General features: G+C 38.3%; 1 protein-coding gene across 1 annotated transcript; it reads left to right on the top strand.

Moving 5' to 3' along the window:
- Window positions 1-6,723: 6,723 nt before the first annotated feature.
- Window positions 6,724-9,161, top strand: LOC104609287 (protein TIFY 10a-like). The gene is made up of 5 exons (XM_010275563.3): window positions 6,724-7,045; window positions 7,456-7,573; window positions 7,677-7,951; window positions 8,116-8,173; window positions 8,323-9,161. Exons 1-5 carry the CDS (start codon window positions 6,874-6,876, stop codon window positions 8,474-8,476), a joined length of 777 nt encoding a protein of 258 aa, XP_010273865.1. The 5' UTR covers window positions 6,724-6,873; the 3' UTR covers window positions 8,477-9,161.
- Window positions 9,162-18,880: the final 9,719 nt, after the last annotated feature.

Genomic DNA, 18,880 nt, shown 5'->3' on the forward strand with positions numbered 1-18,880 from the left:
ATCAAAAACAGCCTAAAAGTGTAGTTATAGTTCTTATCAAAAGGGTATATTATAGTTACACATTGCTCCAAGCCTCCAAATACTTACTCGTCCTTGTTTGAAATTTTGAATAAAGGAAAAATTCCCTATTAGTATCTATTAGTATCTTGTACTTTGGGCTTAGTGCCACTTTGGCCCTCAAATTTTAAAATTCAACAATTCAATACACAAACTTTCAAAATGTACCTATTTAATACATAACGTTAACCAGCCATTAAGTGGCATTTGAAAAAACACATGCCCTTTGAGTGTTATCTAACTTTCTTTATCAACCATCTACACGTTGACAAAAAATGAACAGTGCTAAATCCTTGCCTCTTCAATTCAAGAAAATTGGAGTCACCAGAATGTCCATTGAGACGTGAAAAAAAGAGAAAATGATTTAGAACTGTTATTATTATTTTTTTTTGTCAATGTTTGGATGGTTGATAAAGAAAATTAGATGATACTCAAAGGACATTTATGTCTTTTCAAATGTCATTTAACAGTTAATTAATATTAGGTATTATATTTTTACATTTTAAAAGTTAAGGCACTGAATTGTCGTATTTTAAAGTCGAAAAATCAAAATGACACTAATCGCAAAATACATTGGGGAATTTTTCCTTGAGGCTGAGTTTGGAAAGAGTTCAAATACAAATATGTAGAGTGCAAAACCTTATATTTTGTATGTATTTACACTGTACATATTCGCATTTATACTCTTAACTAACCAAGTCAATTTTGCGGTCTCGGTCAAACTGCTTCTTTGATCTATAATGTATTTTCTCGGATAACCACTGTATTTCAGCTGATTGAAGGAAGAATATAATTAATTGGATAATCAAAAATTCTGATTTGTCAGACGAAGATAATGGTGAATTGGTGATGGAAAGGTTATAAAGATGCCAAAAGCTAATGAGGTGGGTTTTCATCAAATTTGGTTTTGAACTTTTGATTGGTCAAGGCTTTTTACGATATCGTGTCTTTCTAATATTATAGATTTTTTTTTTATATTAATCTGAATATTAACATTTATACATGTTAAGATGTTTTATTACCTAATAAATAAACCTTGAAAATCTATACATGCATATATACACGATGTGATATGTATAGTATGGATACTTTGAGCCTTCTAAACGTTGACAGTTGAATGAAAAGACAAAAGAAAGCGAACCGAACAGTTTTGATTTTTGAAGAGTAAAAGAAGATGACATAATTTATAGTTTGCCATGTGAGGCTGTTTTGGGGTCGGTCCCACTTGAGTCGACCCAACCCCAATCAATCCGCTGTCCGCATCATCTTCTTCAGTCGGCCATTTGCAATTCAATTACAAAACGTGTTCTATTCTATCCCCCCAAATCCCAATTTCTTCATTTCTTTACATACCTTGTGCCCGGAAAGAATCAGAGGATTGGGACCCAATCACAGAAACGCTCTATGGACTATGATGTATATGCATCCACGACAAGCGATTCTCCGTATCAAACAGATACTGTGGGGTCAAGGTTTACTTTGGTTTCGGTTCTTTTGGGAATTGGGACCTGCTGGTCTGGATCTGGATGGGAATGCTGCCGTGTTAACCGGGTTACGGAACCAACTACAACTACAAAGAGACACTTGTATTCACACTATATCCTTACTCTTGTATATGTCTTAATTGGCAAGTAAATTCATGAAATATATGGGGTTAAACAGAAATTTGATTAAGTTTGGGTTTTTAACACCAGTTTGGATTCAGACGAACTAATGTATGGGCGGTTGGCTCTACCAAATCCCATCTAATTTGTGTAATTATTAGTGATTGAGGGGGTATTCTATAGTATAGATGAGAAATTGGGTGATGTGTTTGTAGATGAAAATACACCATCTTCAATAAGATAGTTGTTTTGCATTGTAAATAGGTCTGTAAACAGTATTCGAAAATCCGAATTTGAATTCGAGATTCGGCATAATCGAATCGAATTCAAATAGTTCGAATCGAATATTCGGTCGAATTCGAATATCATTTTTGTACTAATAAATTATCGGATCAAATTCGGATATGCATTGATCCGATCTAATAAATATCCGAACCGATTATATATATATAATATAAAGATTATATATTAATATATTATATAATATATATTATATTATTATATAATATATATTATATTATTATATAATATATATTATATTATTATATAATATATATTATATTATTATATAATATATATTATATTATTATATAATATAAAGATTAAAAAAAATAAAATAAAAAATAACTAATGACCATCGTCACTCATCTGTCACTCCCTTCGTCGTCATCGGACGCCACTCGAGCAACCACCATCGGTCCGTCACTAGTCATCGCCCTTCATCACCGTCGTCACTCATCTCATCACCTCTATCTCTCTTTTCTCAATCTCAATCTCAGTGATAGTGAGACAGTCAATCACCGCCGAGAACCCATCACTATTCACCTTCTTTTCTCAATCTCATTGACAATGAGACAATGAATCATCGCCAGCATCACCTTCTTGTGCTACAACCCACAATTGTCGTCGGGAACCCATCTTCTTCTTTTCTTAGTCTTAGTGTGAATCGTCAGCATCACCTTCTTTTCTCAATCTCAGTGTGAATCGCCAGCATCACCTTCTTGTGTTGTAACCCATGACTGCCGCCGAGAACCCACGCCTGCCGTTGTCCCCTGCCTCTTTTCCCAAGGTAATTTTCAAATCACAAATTTCTAATAGTGATTTAGATAATGATTTACTGGTTTTTGGGTTTTTGGTTATGATGTAGATTCACACTTTCTTTGCAAAATGTATACAGTGTCTATTTGAATCGAATCTGATTCGAATCAAATCGGATTCGAATTCACATTCGAAAAGTCAATAGGTCGAATTCGAATCGAATTGGACATTCGATTTGATAATCGAAATCGATTCAAACTCAAAGATTTGATATCCGTTGAATATAGAATCAAATTTGAATAATAATGTTCATAATCGGTTTCAAATTCGAATCTAGCCTGATTCGATTCGAATTCGATCCATTTACAGGCCTAATCGTAGACAAAGATGTGTGAATTGAACCACACCACACCTCCGTATGTGTTCTACAAGATTTGCTGCATTTTGGTCCACACCTTATGTTATGATTCCATGCATCTTAGTTACAATATGGATTAACACACGATATGATAGTAATGGGAAATTGGGAATGCTTATCTCAAAATCTAGCTAGGTGCATAAGTTCTTACTAGTGATGACGATAGTTGTTGCAATGGCAGATAACGAGGGTAGGGGTGCAAATGGATTGGATCATGATCCGATCCGAGTTCTGATTATATCTAGTCGAATTCGGATCACCCCTGTTTGGATCTTCGAGTCGGATAATAGGATCGTATGTATGTTATTTATTTATTTATAAATATATTATTTATATTGTATTTTTGTAACTTTTTATATTATTTATTTTTTATAAAAAAACATGTATATATAATGAAAATAATTAAAAAAATACTTGCATCTTTTGTTTTTTTAAATTGGTATATTTGATTTTTCTTTTAATAATTTATTATTTTTTAAAGAAAACCCAATCGGATTTGAATTCAAATCATTGCCTATCAGATCTGATCAAATCGAATTTGCAATGAACAATGTCTGATCAGATTCGGATATACCCTTATTCGAATTCGATTTGATCTGTTTGCATCCTTAATGGTGAGAAATGGTGAACAATGGCCAGCTTCTACCTAGCAACGGATTAGTAGCAGCAAGCCTTGTAATGACCAATGAAACCAAATGGTAAGAGGGAAATATTGCACAAGAAAATAAAAACAAAATGATAGTGGAAAACGGAGATGAATCACTTACATCTGACAGTTCAATCATGTAATGGTGTTCGGAGTAGCAACAGTGCCCGATGTGAGATAGAGAGGTAGAAGACGCGAGCTTCACAATGGCGAGCCCTAAATGCAACAATAATATATTGAGAGTAGTGTGAAGCATGAAAACATATTGAAGATAAATATTTACAATAAAAATGGATTGTCCACGAGAAATAACTGTAGATGATATTTTGCCTTGTGGCATAGACCAATCCACAATATAGTATGATTTAATCCACCATGGTGCAACCGAACCACTAGTTTTGGGGTGGCGTGTTTGAAAACGCAAGATCTCATGGTGCATCCACACCACCTGAGTCAAAATGAATGTAAAGATACTTAAATTTAAATAGGAAAGCAACAATTCACTTTTGCTAAGATAATGTGTATAGTGCAGATTGTTGTATCCCTACCAGGATGTTACATCAGCTAACTTAAGGTGGGGTCATATAATTGTTACAAGCATTAACCATTGGATGGAGACAGAGAGAGTTAATACCTAAGAGTTTTTCATAATTTTATTGCGATTTTATAGTTTTTTCTTTTTTTTGTAAAATTTCCAACATACATACATACATAAATATAAATATAAATATATATATATATATATATATTTTTTTTTTTCTTTTTTCATTTGTGCACCAATGGTTGTTTGCTCCTATTTTGTGGTTTTCTAGATTTATTGTTAAAAACATGGTTTTTAAAAACGAAACGGTCAGGAGTCCGGTTACCGATTTGAACAGTCCGACCGTTTGACCTGAACAACCAGCCCATTATGACAAAAAATAAAAAATTAGAAAATGATCAAAACCGTTCGAACAATTAATTGGTTGGTTCAGCGGTTTGCTAACCAAAATAAACGGTTTTGGGGGAAAAAACAGTTTTGGAGGAAAAGGAACCGGTTAGGTGACTGATTCTCGATTTTTCCGGTCCGATTTTGAAAACAGTGGTTAAAAATGTGCTTGAATTGGAGTGGTCACACTTCTGCGGTTCAGGGTGAACCAGGCATTGTTAGGGTTTCTGTTTGGATGAATCATGGCGGGGGTAGGGAGCAGGGAGTAGGGAACCTAATTAATCAATGTAATGGCAACAACCACCAAACGACCGTCTTGTCAAACAATTTCATGTATTTTATTAACTATTTAATTATTATTATTATTATTATATACTTTCACATGGTCTTGTTGCATTATTAATGTGCGTATGTATTGATATAAATATATAAAATGATAATAAAAGAAGAAAAACAATTAGCCTTATTCTAACAGTTGATTGAGTCAAAATGCATAAAACGTGGAGAGCGAAATATTAGTATATTTTTCCTTTTTTCCCTTGTCGAATTAATTAATTACATGGTGGTGGACCCTGGCACCCATTTTTTCATTAGTTGGAATCGCGTTATCAGACATTCTTCCTAATCTTTCCTAATATTATAAAAAATTTAATAATAACCATTTTCATTTTTTTATATTTTATTTTGATAGGCAACCACTTGCTTGGTAACTTGGTTCTACCAACTCTAGTTAATAAAGATAGATGGATAGTTTGGTTGCGTTTCTTGACTTAAGATAAGAGGGTCACAACTATGGGGGGTTTGTCACTTACTGTTAGTCGACCCAAGTCCAAGCCCAACCCAATGCTTAAACTCGTGCAGTCACGCTGACCCGACCCCCCAATCCCCTGAACGATCTTCCCAACCCGAACAAATGGCTTCGGCCTTTGGGTCATTCTCTGTTCGGGTCAACCCACCACCATTCTGATTATGACTCACAATACATGTACTTGTGAGAGTGGTTAGATCAGATGAGAATCAGTTGTTCTGTCTCGCAACTCGCAAGGAAAAAGCACAACAACAGTGAACACGTGATTCTTGTGGTCGACGGTGCCCGAAAGAAAAGCTTAGCCTCTTAACCTAAATTCACACCATTTCATTTCGTAGTATATATGTACATGTGCACCATCAATTTGAATATAAATGCTTGGCCTTAAAAGAATTAAACTGAAAGAGAAGAAATTCAAAATGTTTTGGCTTAACAGAACAGAATGGACAATGGAGTCATGACGGATGGACCACCAGGTCCACCACTATACTACCATACCAAACGACGAAAAGTCGAAGCCGCCCATCAAAGAAAGATCAATGCAATCACGAGGAAAACGCTTTATCCCTTCCGTATCCCAATATTATCTTGCCACGTCTCTTCTTTGCGCGTTTCCCAATTTTCAATGCTTCTCTCTCTTCTCGTCCTTATTTGCCACGTTGGCATTCACAGAAAACGTGTTCTTCACTCCTGACCCTTTCGTCTTTCTTCTCTTAAGTTCACTTGGGTGATTGGCTCTGTGTGGGGCTCCTCTCTACTTTCTTTCTTTGTCGGTAGTTGGCTCGCCACCTAAAAATTTCATCTTCTTTTTTTCTCTCTCTCTCTCTGACGCCGTTAGTTACCGTCTGTTAATTTCAGTGGGTGATCTTGTTTGACACGTTATGATACCGTCAACGTATGAATTATCTATCGATCATGATTTGATGAATTGATGGCTCCACCCAACTTCACATTAAGAAAACGAAAATCCAGATTAGATCCACCATCATGATCGGATAGTATGGAAAGCACCATCAAGGTGCATGTGGGACCCCAAATATAGCAGCATGTTGTATGTCGTTTTCTACGTCTCCGTCCGGCGTCCGGCGTCCAGCTAGCTTACCTAAATTTAGTAGTCAGTCATATATACAGACTAAAAAACACAAATACTACTGAGTACTAGCTCGTGCGTATTTTAACAAAGAACACGTGTTCGAGTCAAACTAGACTTGTTATAAGTGGGAATATCAACCGGTGAGTCCGGAGACGAGATAGCTAGGGAACCGAGGCATCTAGAATTTGCGTTTTTACAAGTGGGAAGACTTGATTGAGAAGACTGGATTTTGAGGGATTTTCTGATCGATTGTATTGTTTGAGTGGTCGGAGTCGGACAACATGGCAAGTTCGCCGGATTCGTCGGACGTGACGGTGGGGAGGTACCAGGCGCGGAAGACGACCGAGAGGTCTAACTTCTTGCAGACGTGTAGTCTTCTGAGCCAGTACATCAAGGAGAAAGGCGGCCTTGCTGATCTCGGCCTTGGAATTAGTTCCTCTCTTGATGGCAAAGGTACTACCTTCGATAATTTTCCTTCTCTCTTCTATTCTTTCTACGATTCAGTAGTAGTTCGCGTTGGTTACTAGATCTGTTGTGTTTTAAATTTCCTCCCCTTTAAGTTTGGATTTTTTTTTTATGATCTTGCCGTTGATTTATTCAGAATTTGTTTTCGATAGGGTGTCAATTTCTTCAGAAGAAACTCCTCTTTTCATGACCTTATAATCTTTATTTTTAAGAAACATTGTGATCATTCAGCTTGAAATGTTTGACGGTAGAGGCCGTTTTAAAAGTTAAAACTTAAAAGAATTATAATGAATACCTCTCTTTAATCTTCTCCGAATGGAGAATGTCTTACATCATTTTTAGCCAGGCAGAGAAGAATCTGATGTTTTTGGCTATTTTGTTGGTCCCTTATGGTTCAGGAAAACCCAATATGTTTAATCAGAAGGCATCGATGACGACAACCATGAATTTGTTTCCTCAACTTGCCGGTTTTGGGAATTCTTCTTCTGAAGACCAACCTAAGACACCCGATTTCAGGTATCATTTGATTCACAAATACGTACAGAGAACATGCAGCTTCAAGCTTAATGAAGTTCTCTTCGTTTAATTAGTTAATCACGATCCGTTTTGGGTGAAACAGACCGGCGGCAAAGGAGAACGAGAAAGCCCAGATGACGATATTTTATGCCGGAAAAGTGCTTGTGTTCGATGATTTTCCGGCAGAGAAAGCAAAGGAGGTCATGCTTTTTGCAAGTAAGGCAAGCTCCCTCGATTCCAGCAGCTTGGCCTCTACTTCCGGCGGCGACCAACCGAACTCCGGAGGCTTTGCCTCTTCCTGTTCAAATGTCGTTCCGATCTCGGCCAAGAATCCTAACCAAGACCGAGTACAGTTGCCCCCTCAACCGAATGGCTCAGGTACCCCTTTGGTTTCCCTAAAATTTCTTGCTTTGCGTACTGAGAATTTCATAGGCATTAAGAGCTAACTACTACTATATATGTTTCCTTACGATTTGCAAACCTTTCTTTTCTTCTGGCAACAAATAACTAAAGCTTTTGTTTATGATTGTTTGTATTTGCAGATCTGCCGATTGCAAGGAGAGCTTCCCTCCACCGTTTCTTGGAGAAGAGAAAAGACAGGTGAATACATTATCTATGTACTTCCAACGAACAAATCATATATATGGGTTCACGGAAACCAATCAATTAACACTGATTGGAATCAGATTGAATTGTATTGGGTTTTAATCTTATGGTTTTCTTTTTCTTTTTTATTGTAAAAATTCCAGGATTAACACGAAAGCACCCTACCAAGTGAGTAGTAACCCGGGTGAGCGGAAATCTGAAACTGAAAGTAATTCCGGCAGCTCCAAACCAAGTGAAAGCAAGACATGGCTCGGCCTGGCTCCACAATCTCCACAGCAATTTAACTTCCAACTATAGACATTTAACTATTTTATATAGGTACTTCACTGTCTTATCCTGGCTGGGTAGTGGCTAGTGGGTATCCCCGTCTCTGATATTATTTTCCCTTGTCAACTCCACCCAGTTTTGTAATACATGCATGTAATATGTATAATATATATATATATATATATATATGTCATTATTGATGTTTTTGAATTACGTTCAGTCCCACTCCCCGACCATTCTTCTACATCTCTTTCGTGTACTTCATAATGATTATATGAAAATCCGTTTCACTTGTAATTTCTAGCCTGCCAGCCCTACTCACTGATTCCAAAATATCAGAGTAGGGCCAATATTGATTCCTGTGACTGTGAGGAGGGCTTCAAAACAAACCACAGAAGATGCATCAGATCAGGCTCCTAACTAGCTAGTTGGATTCAGGAATCAGATCGAACCTTCTTGTCAATGATTTGTGTGGTACTATTGATTTGAGGAGCATCCATCCTCCTCGATCTCCTTGTTTAGTTCGGCAGATTTACCTTGTGGTTGGTTTCATTTTGTTTTCCCTTTAGGCTTTAGTTTGGTTTGTTTTTGGTCTTCTCTTGTTTCTTTTTTACTTTGAGTTTCGCCGTGTTGTTTCTTGTTTTCCCTTTGTTTAATAATGTATGGCTTTATCTACCTAATAATAATAGCCCAACAGTCAAAAGCTTAGGCAAAACTAGTAATGTTCCATATATTTGAATTTTTTGCTTGAGTTTTACCAAAAGGCCATTTTTGGCCCTAAATATTCAAAAGGATCACTTTCACCCTGAAATTATGATAAAAATGCCACATTTTAAGCTAAAAGTAGACAACCTTAGAGATGTTGTCGATAATTCCATATTTCCATTAAATAAATAATAAAGCTCGCTAATATGGCATTGCTCAAATTAAAAAAAAAAATAAATAAAATTTTGAAAAATTACACATGGGTCCCATTTAAAATTTTCACCTATTCACATGCTATCAAGAATAAAAACAAATAATTATTTTTTAATAATTGGTAATTAATAAAACACATGGTTTTCAAAATCGGACCAAATCGGATGGTCAGACCAGAAAAACCAGTAACCGATCAGCCCCCAAGTCTGGTTATACTATAAACCGGAATTTTCTTAAAAACGTTGAAAAAGTTAGAAAACCGTTGACCCGGGTGGTCGGACCGTTAAACCGTTCGACCCGGGTAGTAATTCGTGGGTTATCCTTTTTATTTTCACTGCTTTAAATAAAATAAACAAAAAACAAAAAAAAATAAAATGATTTCAATATCCCCATCTCAAATCGAATGTTTAGGCCCTTTAGGGTTAGACCCCCATTTTCGTTCTAACCCTTCCCTCCTCTCAGCCCTCACACCCAACCGACCACCTACGGCAGCCAGCACCTTTGGCATCCGACGGTGACACACACAGGCCGATGGCGATTAACGGCGAATTTGCAGCGGTGGTCAGCGTATTTTGTAGCACTTCCAGGCTCCATCAGTAATAGTTGTGGTAGGCGAATTTGCAGCAACGGGTGACGAATTTGCAGCGGCTGTTCGGCAAATTTGCAGCGGCAAGCAGGGATTTGCAGTGGCAGTAACACCACCATTGGCGATTCAGCAGCATTTGTAGCAGCATTGGAATGATTACAAGCTTGACTGATTTTCTGTTGCTAGTGGGTATCCCCGATTTAATTGAGCGCTTAGTCCTTGGCATTGGAATCTTGGTCATCGTGACCACTGTTGAGCTCATCCGCACACATGTTGTGATTCACCTTCTTTTGTCACTTGGCACTGGATTACCTCTAGTTCTTTTTCGTGCAGTCTTTGGAATTAGAGATGATGATGAGGATTTACAAGTAAAGCTAATTGAATTCAGTCTCAAATTCTCAATTTATGGATATAGGATGATCTAGTTTTATTTTCTTTTTTTATTTAATTTTATGTTATTTTTATTATTTATAAATATATTTTTTATTTTTAATTTATTTATGACATCACGGGTCAAACCGTTCGACCCAAACAGTTAAACCGTTTAATCGGAAACCAATCCCCCTGACCGGTACTGTTTCTGATTCGTTTTTAAAAACCTTGATAAAACAAAATAATAAAGAAATTTTTACCCAAAAAAAAATCCTCTTGCACATCAAATCAAAATTCCTCATTCTCGTCTCCCTCCTTTGAGCGCCACCAACAATGGCGACAATATGCCAAGACATCCCCAGAGCTCTCTCTCTCTCTCTAAAATCCCCTTGCCCGCTTCCCATCCAATTTTTTTCTAAATCTTCCCACCCAAATCCCCTCGCTTGTAAGATTTTTTCTTAATTGTTGTTAGCAATGATTGTTCCTTGTTCCTTCTTTGATCTTAGATTATTCGATTTTTATTTTTTAAATTTGTGTATAGGGTCAAAGAATGTTGTAGCCTTGTAGGTTGTGGCTCCACCGTCGTAGGAACAAATGGGCGAATCAACTATTGGTGATGGGTAGAAGTTTTTGCTAACACCTTTGTTATATACCAGCTCATGGGTGATCCTTCCATTGGCGATGTGATTTTATGGAATGAGAATGGTTCCACTTTCATCATTTGACGCTCAGCTGAGTTCACCAAAGATCTAGCTACTACCAAGCACGATAATTTTTTTGAGCTTCCTTCAACAGCTTAATATATGCATAAGTAACCTTCTTTCTAAGAAGAAAGAAGACATATTTGTTTTGTGCTCACTTTTGACCCTAAGAAGAAAGAAGATTGTTTATTTGGTTCCATTAGAGGTAAGGTAGAGGAGAGAGCAAGGGAAGAAAAAGAATAATTATTTTGACTTGAGTAGTACTACATCAGCAAGCCATATTATTTTATTGGATAAATCTCTTAAACTATCCCTACTGTTCACGGAATTGACATGCGGTATCCTTAATGTTTAGCTATTGTCTTGCGATACCCTTAAGTTTTTTGACAATTGTCATTGTCATTAAATGCTAATGGAAGGAAACAAAAAGTCAAATTTACCTTCCACTATTCTTCAAATTTCATCCTCTCTTTTGCAACTCCCGAATTACAAAAGTTTGGTGATCACACAATACTAATCAATACCCACCCATTCACCGTAGCAGATTTGAATGTTGTCGTAGATTTCCAATGCCTCGGGAAAACTGGAATCTTCAAACTTCCGTGTGTAGGTATATAGTGTTTGCTCAGTCCCTCAGAGCACAATAAACACCGCATTGATACCACATGGATGCTTGCGATCAGTCTGCAGCCAATCTTCCCTCTGTGATGAACCTTCAGAGCATCGCAAGTCTGCGGTGAACACAACGCATCGCAGGACTACGATAAACCCACGGGTCATCGCACACTTGCGATGAACATATTCCTAAGCACAAACCAAAGCAAACCCAGGTTGAACCTGCGATGAGGTTCGCATGCACTCAGCCCCACAATAAACTCTCAGTCGATACAGCACCCCGGTTCACCAAGAACTGAGCCCAGATGTTACATTCGTGCGTAGCTTCGAAGGAACAAAAGTGACAGAGCGCAACATAGGTCTAGTAAGACGTCGCCCGCCAGACAGTGACGTCATTAGCACAACGTCAGTTAATAAAGGCGCATAAAGGATAGTAGCACACATGGGTTATGAGGATCTTCGAGTTATAGGAAAGCCAATCCTTAGAAATATCCCCATAGGAGCACATAGTGAAATCCCAACAATGCCCTTAATGATTGATAGCAAATCCAATATTCCATTTCCTATTAGCTCCTTCCTTTTATGATCTCGTGATCTCCCCCATAAATAGAGATCCTCCTCGTAATAAATTCATTCAGTCATCGAGCATCCTCATCATTGATTCCCAACTTTGGCTTGGCGCCCTAATTTCAGACTCAATCCCCTTTACCCACGGTCTTTCTCTGTCTTTTAAAGAGACCGCCTTGTCAATTTAGCCACCATCTCACCTACACCGTACATGTCTTTTTTTTCTCCTTTGATTTTTGTTTATACAGACGGATTCAAGGACCCTTGTCCTCCCCCTCATCGTTACAACTTGCTTGGACCATCCTTCACCTCCTATCATCTCTCTCTTTCTCTCTCTCTCCACCTATCCCTCTATCTTCCTCTTCTTCCCCTTGTTGATCTCTGTAATTATCTTGGAAATAGAGCACCGTCACCAACATTGAAGCTCTCAATCACCCTTCCAAAGATATTTGTGTTGATTTCCTATTTACGGCAAAGATCTGATTGATAACAATTGGTGAGACCCAAAATGCTGACGTGCATCGCTTGTTCGAAGCACGTTGAGCCTCGTCGGTGGCTGCCAAACTGAATAAGTTATTTTCACGGAGGAAGAAGAGCCCAAGGAGTGGGTGGCATAGGTTGAGCCTTGCCGGTGGCTATCGTCGCCTGCAACGGCTATGTCGAGAGGGAGAGAGAACGGCAGATGTGCTTGCGACGAGCCCTTCGTTCTCTCTCCCTCTTGGCATAGCCGTAGCAGGCGACGGCAGCCACTGGTGAAGGGCTCCCTCCCTCTCTTTCTCTCTTCCTCCCCTTCGTTTTCTCTCTCTCTCTCTCTCTCTCTCTCTCTCTCTCCCCCCTTCGTCCCTGTTTGATTGCAAGCTCCCCATATCACCTCGCCGCTGCATCTCTGGTTCAGTCGATGAGGTGCTTACAGTTGTCGCCGGTGGCACCGGCATCTACATACCAGACACAGCGAGGCTACCAATTGAATGAGGTGGCCATGGCAATCAGATGATGACCACCTTTCGGCTGGCGTATCACCACTGCAGGATGATGATGATGGCCTTGTTCAACTTCAAAAATTTCACCACTGGCGTGTTGCCCCTATAAGTGAAAGGCATGATTCATCCTGGCTCCTTCACCAAATGTTAGTTCTCCTCCAGCTGAGGTCGTCCTGCTCTCCGACGAAGACAGGTGGAAAAACCTCAAGCAAAGACAAGGCCCCCGCCTGTGCATGGATGGAGCCTCGGTAGGAACCACCTCCTCCTCCGTTTGCACAAAGACAGGGCTCAAACTAAAATATGGAGCATGATCTGATGTGGGCAAAGAAATGGGAGCCTAATTTGATGGCGGATCATCCAACGACCTTCAAACTGGAATCTAGAGCCCGATCTGATGTGGGCTTGGCACCTTCCATCTCTTGGCAAAGCCCGATCTGATGGGTGAATACCGTGGCAAAGCCTCACGTTGCTCTTGGAACCTTCCATCTCTTTCCCAAACAATGATGGAATCCGATTCAAACTCCGATGGGTTTCACCGCCACCGTTGTAACTTCCAACAGCAGTGGTGAACAATAAGGGAACGGTTGTAGAGTGGTTCGCTATAGCTGCCACCAGGGAGAGGGACGAAGGGCAAATTGGGTTTTGAAGAAAATTTATACATCACCTGGTGTCACGTGTGTATGAATTTCAACAGAACATTAACAGCAGGGGTAGAGCTAATCAATTGTCTAAAAACTTAAAGGTACCACATGTCAATTTCATAAACAGTAAGGATAGTTTAAGAGATTTACCCCTATTTTATTATTTGTCTAGCATAAGGATAAACAACATTTTTAATGTGATCACTTTTGGGTTTAATATGACCTTTTCACCATGATTTGAGGGCAAAAATGACACTGTTTGAATCTTTAGGGTTGAAAGTGGTTTTTTATAAAGTTCAAGAGTTGCTAGAGTCAAAAATCCATTTTTATTCCAATCCAAACATCATAAAATGTTTAGACAATTATTATTCCTCCAATAATGGGACGGCTGTGTTTATATAAAGTATAGGGTAAAAGATTTAAACCTATCTTCATATTTATGCTCAATATTAAGACCTCCCTTTGTATGGCGATCTGCCAAAGATCTGGTTGCTTTCATTACTGGTATAATCTATACATCCAGTAGAATCTTTCTCCAATTAATTCCCTCTGGTTTGACTTACCAATTCGACAAATGTACATGGACCTTTAGAATGCATCTAAAGCACTTTTGGAGAGAGAGAGAATGTGTATGCGCCATTAATATGGCAACTATGAATGACCCCAATTTCTTATGGTAAATTTAAGGTTGGAGAGGAAGTGAGGGGAAGATGGAGAGGGAGGGGTGGTGCCCTAATGTTGGGGAGTTCTGTCATACCTTCTCTTTGTTCTAATGTTTTGGACTACTTATACCTTGTTTTGACTATTACTTGATGAGCTAGATTTGGTCACTGGACTGGACCGGGTTGACTCGGTCTCAGTTTGGCCGGGTGGTTAAAAGTTAAAACCAAGTTTCTGGAGGGACATGCTCTTACAGAGAGATAGATGCATGGCTTGCTTAACTTGATCTTCGGCGGCTGTAGCATTCCAGGCCATTGGCGGTCCTATTCTCTCTAGAAATCTGAATCAAATTAGGTGGCGTATATTTGTTGAAGCTCTCCATAGTCCATAGCTTTAAGCTCATCTTTTTGGGTTACCTTCACCCGTGGAATTGAGGATGCTTCCGGCCTACTTCTCGTTGGTAGCTATGGATCTGTTGAACAATATGGTGGCTTCCTTCAGATACCTCCATCCATGGCGGTCGTCTTCTTCTTCGAAAGATATCAACTTGAGTTTCTGATTTCTTTCTTCCTCCACTTTCAGTATTTCCAATTTGTTCATCTTCACACTCATGAACAATCGGGATGACGAAGGAGAAACACAAATTAAAGTGGAAAGAGAAGAGAACATTGGAGAGAAAATTGCATTTTTGTAGGGATGAGCAAAAAAAAAAACGAAAACTGAACCGATTGGAAAATCGATCAAAACTGAACCAAAAAATCGGTTAACCAAACTGGTCGGTTCAGTTTTGGTTTGATATTCTTAAAAAACGACAGTTCTGGTTTGTTTTGGTTAACCTTTTAAAAAACTGACGGTTAATCAAACCAACCTATATATATATATATATTTAAATCAAATAAAAAACCGCCTGTTCAGTAGTTCCCCCTTTCCCCTTCTTCGTATCTTCGAAACCTAAACCTAATACAATAATACCCTTTCTCACTCTTTTAGTCTTTGGCAATCATAGTTCCCCTTGCTTTCTTCCAACGTCAGTCGTCCTCCGACCAACAGCTTCTCCCCCAATGTCTTTGTCTCTGTCTCTCTCTTCTCTGTGAGTTTATGTCTATGTCTCTGTCTCTCTCTTCTCACCTGTCATCTCTGTCGCACCAGCCACCAAGCGACAATCGTTTCCTCGCCAGCAAGCAAGCACCAACACTGGTTGCTGCCTCGTCGCTCTCCCTTTCCCTTATTTTCTCTCTGACCATCCGTCTCTCTCATCTCCGCGGCTCTGCCAGGCGCCACCTCTCAGGCTCTCACTTCAGGCGGCAGACAACAACCACCAACCAGTCCAGCACTAGCAAATCGGCCACCACTTCATCTTCGCCCCTCTGTCGTGTTTGTTCTTTCTTTTATTTTTTATTTTTTGTATTTTTAGAATGAATGAATGTTTGTTGTATTTTTCATTTCAGCTAGAATGAATGTTTTTTTTAACTGTTAGAAATTTAAATGAATGAATGTTTATTATATCTTTTGCAGTATTATATTTTTCATATGCCTAAACAGTATTACATTTTTCATTTTTTCGGATTGTTAAGACAGAGAATAAATGAATGATTGAATGCTTTTTTTGGAATAAATAGTAGTCTATTTTTGGAATATCTATTAGAATAAATAACAAAGATAATTCTTGATTTAACATGGAGAATTGGAGATGAGATGATTCCTTATTTTATTTCTACTTTTTTGGCTTGAATAGACATAAATCATATGTCTTTTTTTTCTGAGATATGGGGAAGAGAAAAACGAGCCGGAAGGCCAAAGCTTCATCTTAACTGGAGAACAATGCAAAAACCAAAACATGAGGGAGGATTGGGTATTCAAAATTGAACTAGAGATGCAAGAGGGAAGGTTTTTTCTCATTTTTTAATCTTGAGTGCATAAAAAAAATCAAATCCACCGGTTGCATTGGTTCGATTTTGGTTCACGAGTTCAGGTGGAATATGAAAACGAGTTCAGGTCATCATTTAGAAGGTGTTGTGTACATGAGATGGCGGAATGTCCCCTGCACCAACGGCCTAGATGTCTATGCCTTTAAGGATAGGTTGGATTTAAGAAGGAATAATTTGAGTTCAGTCCACGTAGGAATTCATAATGTGGTCATTTTGCAGTTAGGGGGAAGATTCTCAGTGTTTATATGGGGTGGGGGATGGAATGGATTATCAAAACCATGGTTTTTAAAACTGACCCGGTGACCGAACTGGTCAGGGTCCGGTTACTAAGTCGAACGGTTTGACCGTTCGAACCGAATGCTAGGCCCAATCTGGCAGAAAAATAAAAAACGATCAAAACTATTTGAACAGTTAATCACCTGGTTCAGCGGTTTGCTGACCAAAATCAATGGTTTTGGGGGGAAATCCGGTTTTTGGGGAAAACAGAACCAGTCACCTGACCGGTTCGACCATCCAGTCCGGTCCGGTTTTGAAAACCATGATCAAAACTCAAAAGGCCTAATAAAAATTAGGGAAAATTTCTGATTAGTGCATTGAATTTTAGGTGTTGTGTCAAGTGAGTTCCCAAACTTCAAAATGTGTATGTAGTATCTCGCAGAATGTGTCTAATAGGTCATTGTCATTAACATTTATTCAGCTCTCTGTATCATATGATGACATGTGCCACTTGAAACTTTTAAAATATCAAAACTATCCTTTGAAAGAAGACACAGTTCATTGTCTTCTACCTTGAGATTGAAGAGTTGTGTCATTGCTATAATGGTGCCAAGAACAGATTTGAACGAACCAACGACGGTGTTAGGAACTTACCAAGTTCCGGTGATGGTAGAAATCGCCATTACTATAGTTTCCTATGTATTCTTTAATTTTTTTATTTTATTTTATGTAGCTGATGAAAAGTTCTTGTATATTCTAAATTCCATCTTGGATAGTTGCTACAACTTTCCTATCTTAGCTAGGATGTAAGGGGAAATTATGTAAATCAAGTTGAAAAAGCAACATAGTTTACTTGGAATCAATATTTAAACGGAATGAGCTTTGTCTAAATTGGTTTATGTAGAAGTGATAGATAAAGAAAATTAGATGACGCCTTTGGGTAGTTTTGACATTTTCAAAATTAATCGACGGACAATTAATGACAGAGACCTATTAGGCACATTCTGAAAGTTTGGGGTACTGCATAGACACATTTTGAAGTTCGGGGGACTGACTTAACATAACCCCTAAAGTTTAGGGTACTGATCATGAATTTTCCCTAAAAATTATATAATCACGTGACATGACGTGCAAACAATTTATAACAGTAGGCTAACAGCAAGGAAGATTTTGTGAATTATCAAAAAACTTGAGCAATTTAGTAATTTTTTAGATAGTAGGTATTTTAAGTAGGGAAAAATTCCACTTTATTACCCTGAACTTTGGGAGTAGTGTCAAGTTAGTACCCGGACTTTCAAACGTGTCACTTTAGTACCAAAACTTTCAAAAAGTGTCAAGTTGGTAGGGGTGCACCGAACTGTGAGTTTTTCTTTTTGGAACCAAACCAACTTGGTCGATTTCTTAATAATTCAAACCAAAACAGAACCAATGCAACCAGTTAAGAGTGGCCACAAGCCGAGCTTCTCACGAGCTATTCGAGATCGGCTCGTGAAAAGATTGGCTCAGCTTGGTTTAAACCGAGCTTTGAGTCGAGCTTGAGCCTGATACATAGGTTGGTTTGCTAATTGAGCTGAGCTCAGGCCTAGTGAAGCTCAGCTCGTAAGGCTCACAAACCTAGTATAATAAATAAATATTTTTTTATTATATACATACATAAATACATATGCATACATACATATACATTTAAATATATAATATATATATATAATAAATAATTTTTATTATATATAAAATAGTATTTTTTTGCATATATGAAAATACAACAAACTAAACTATTAATCAACATTTATTTAGTAACTATATAAAAAAATACACTATAAATGAACAAACACACTAATATTTATGCAAAAAAAAGAAACCTACAACAAGCTGAAATGAAAATACAACAAACTAAACTATTAATCAACATTCATTTAGTAACTGATGGTGCACAATCCGGCCGGTCCTAGCTGTCAACGACTTTGCCTCTGACTGGAGCAACAGGGGGCCTAAAACGGAGAAGAAAGTGGGGAATCTCCGGGGAGGAACCCAGTGAGATTGCTCCGAAGCTCAAGTTAGTATTCTCTCAAAGGCAAGATAAAACCAAATGACGCAAAGTTCACATACCTTGTTCTTGGGGGGTAGAGAGCCTTTTATAACCACCTCACGCACTCACTCCTAAGCTTCTGTCAGGTCGGGTATGATTACTTCCGTGCTTCTGCTAGTTCGGGTGTCATTACCTCTGTTGGGGCAGAACCGCCACTGCTCTCT

The sequence above is a fragment of the Nelumbo nucifera genome, chromosome 6 (assembly GCF_055504915.1).
Source record: "Nelumbo nucifera cultivar China Antique chromosome 6, China Antique-T2T, whole genome shotgun sequence".
Taxonomy (NCBI): domain Eukaryota; kingdom Viridiplantae; phylum Streptophyta; class Magnoliopsida; order Proteales; family Nelumbonaceae; genus Nelumbo; species Nelumbo nucifera.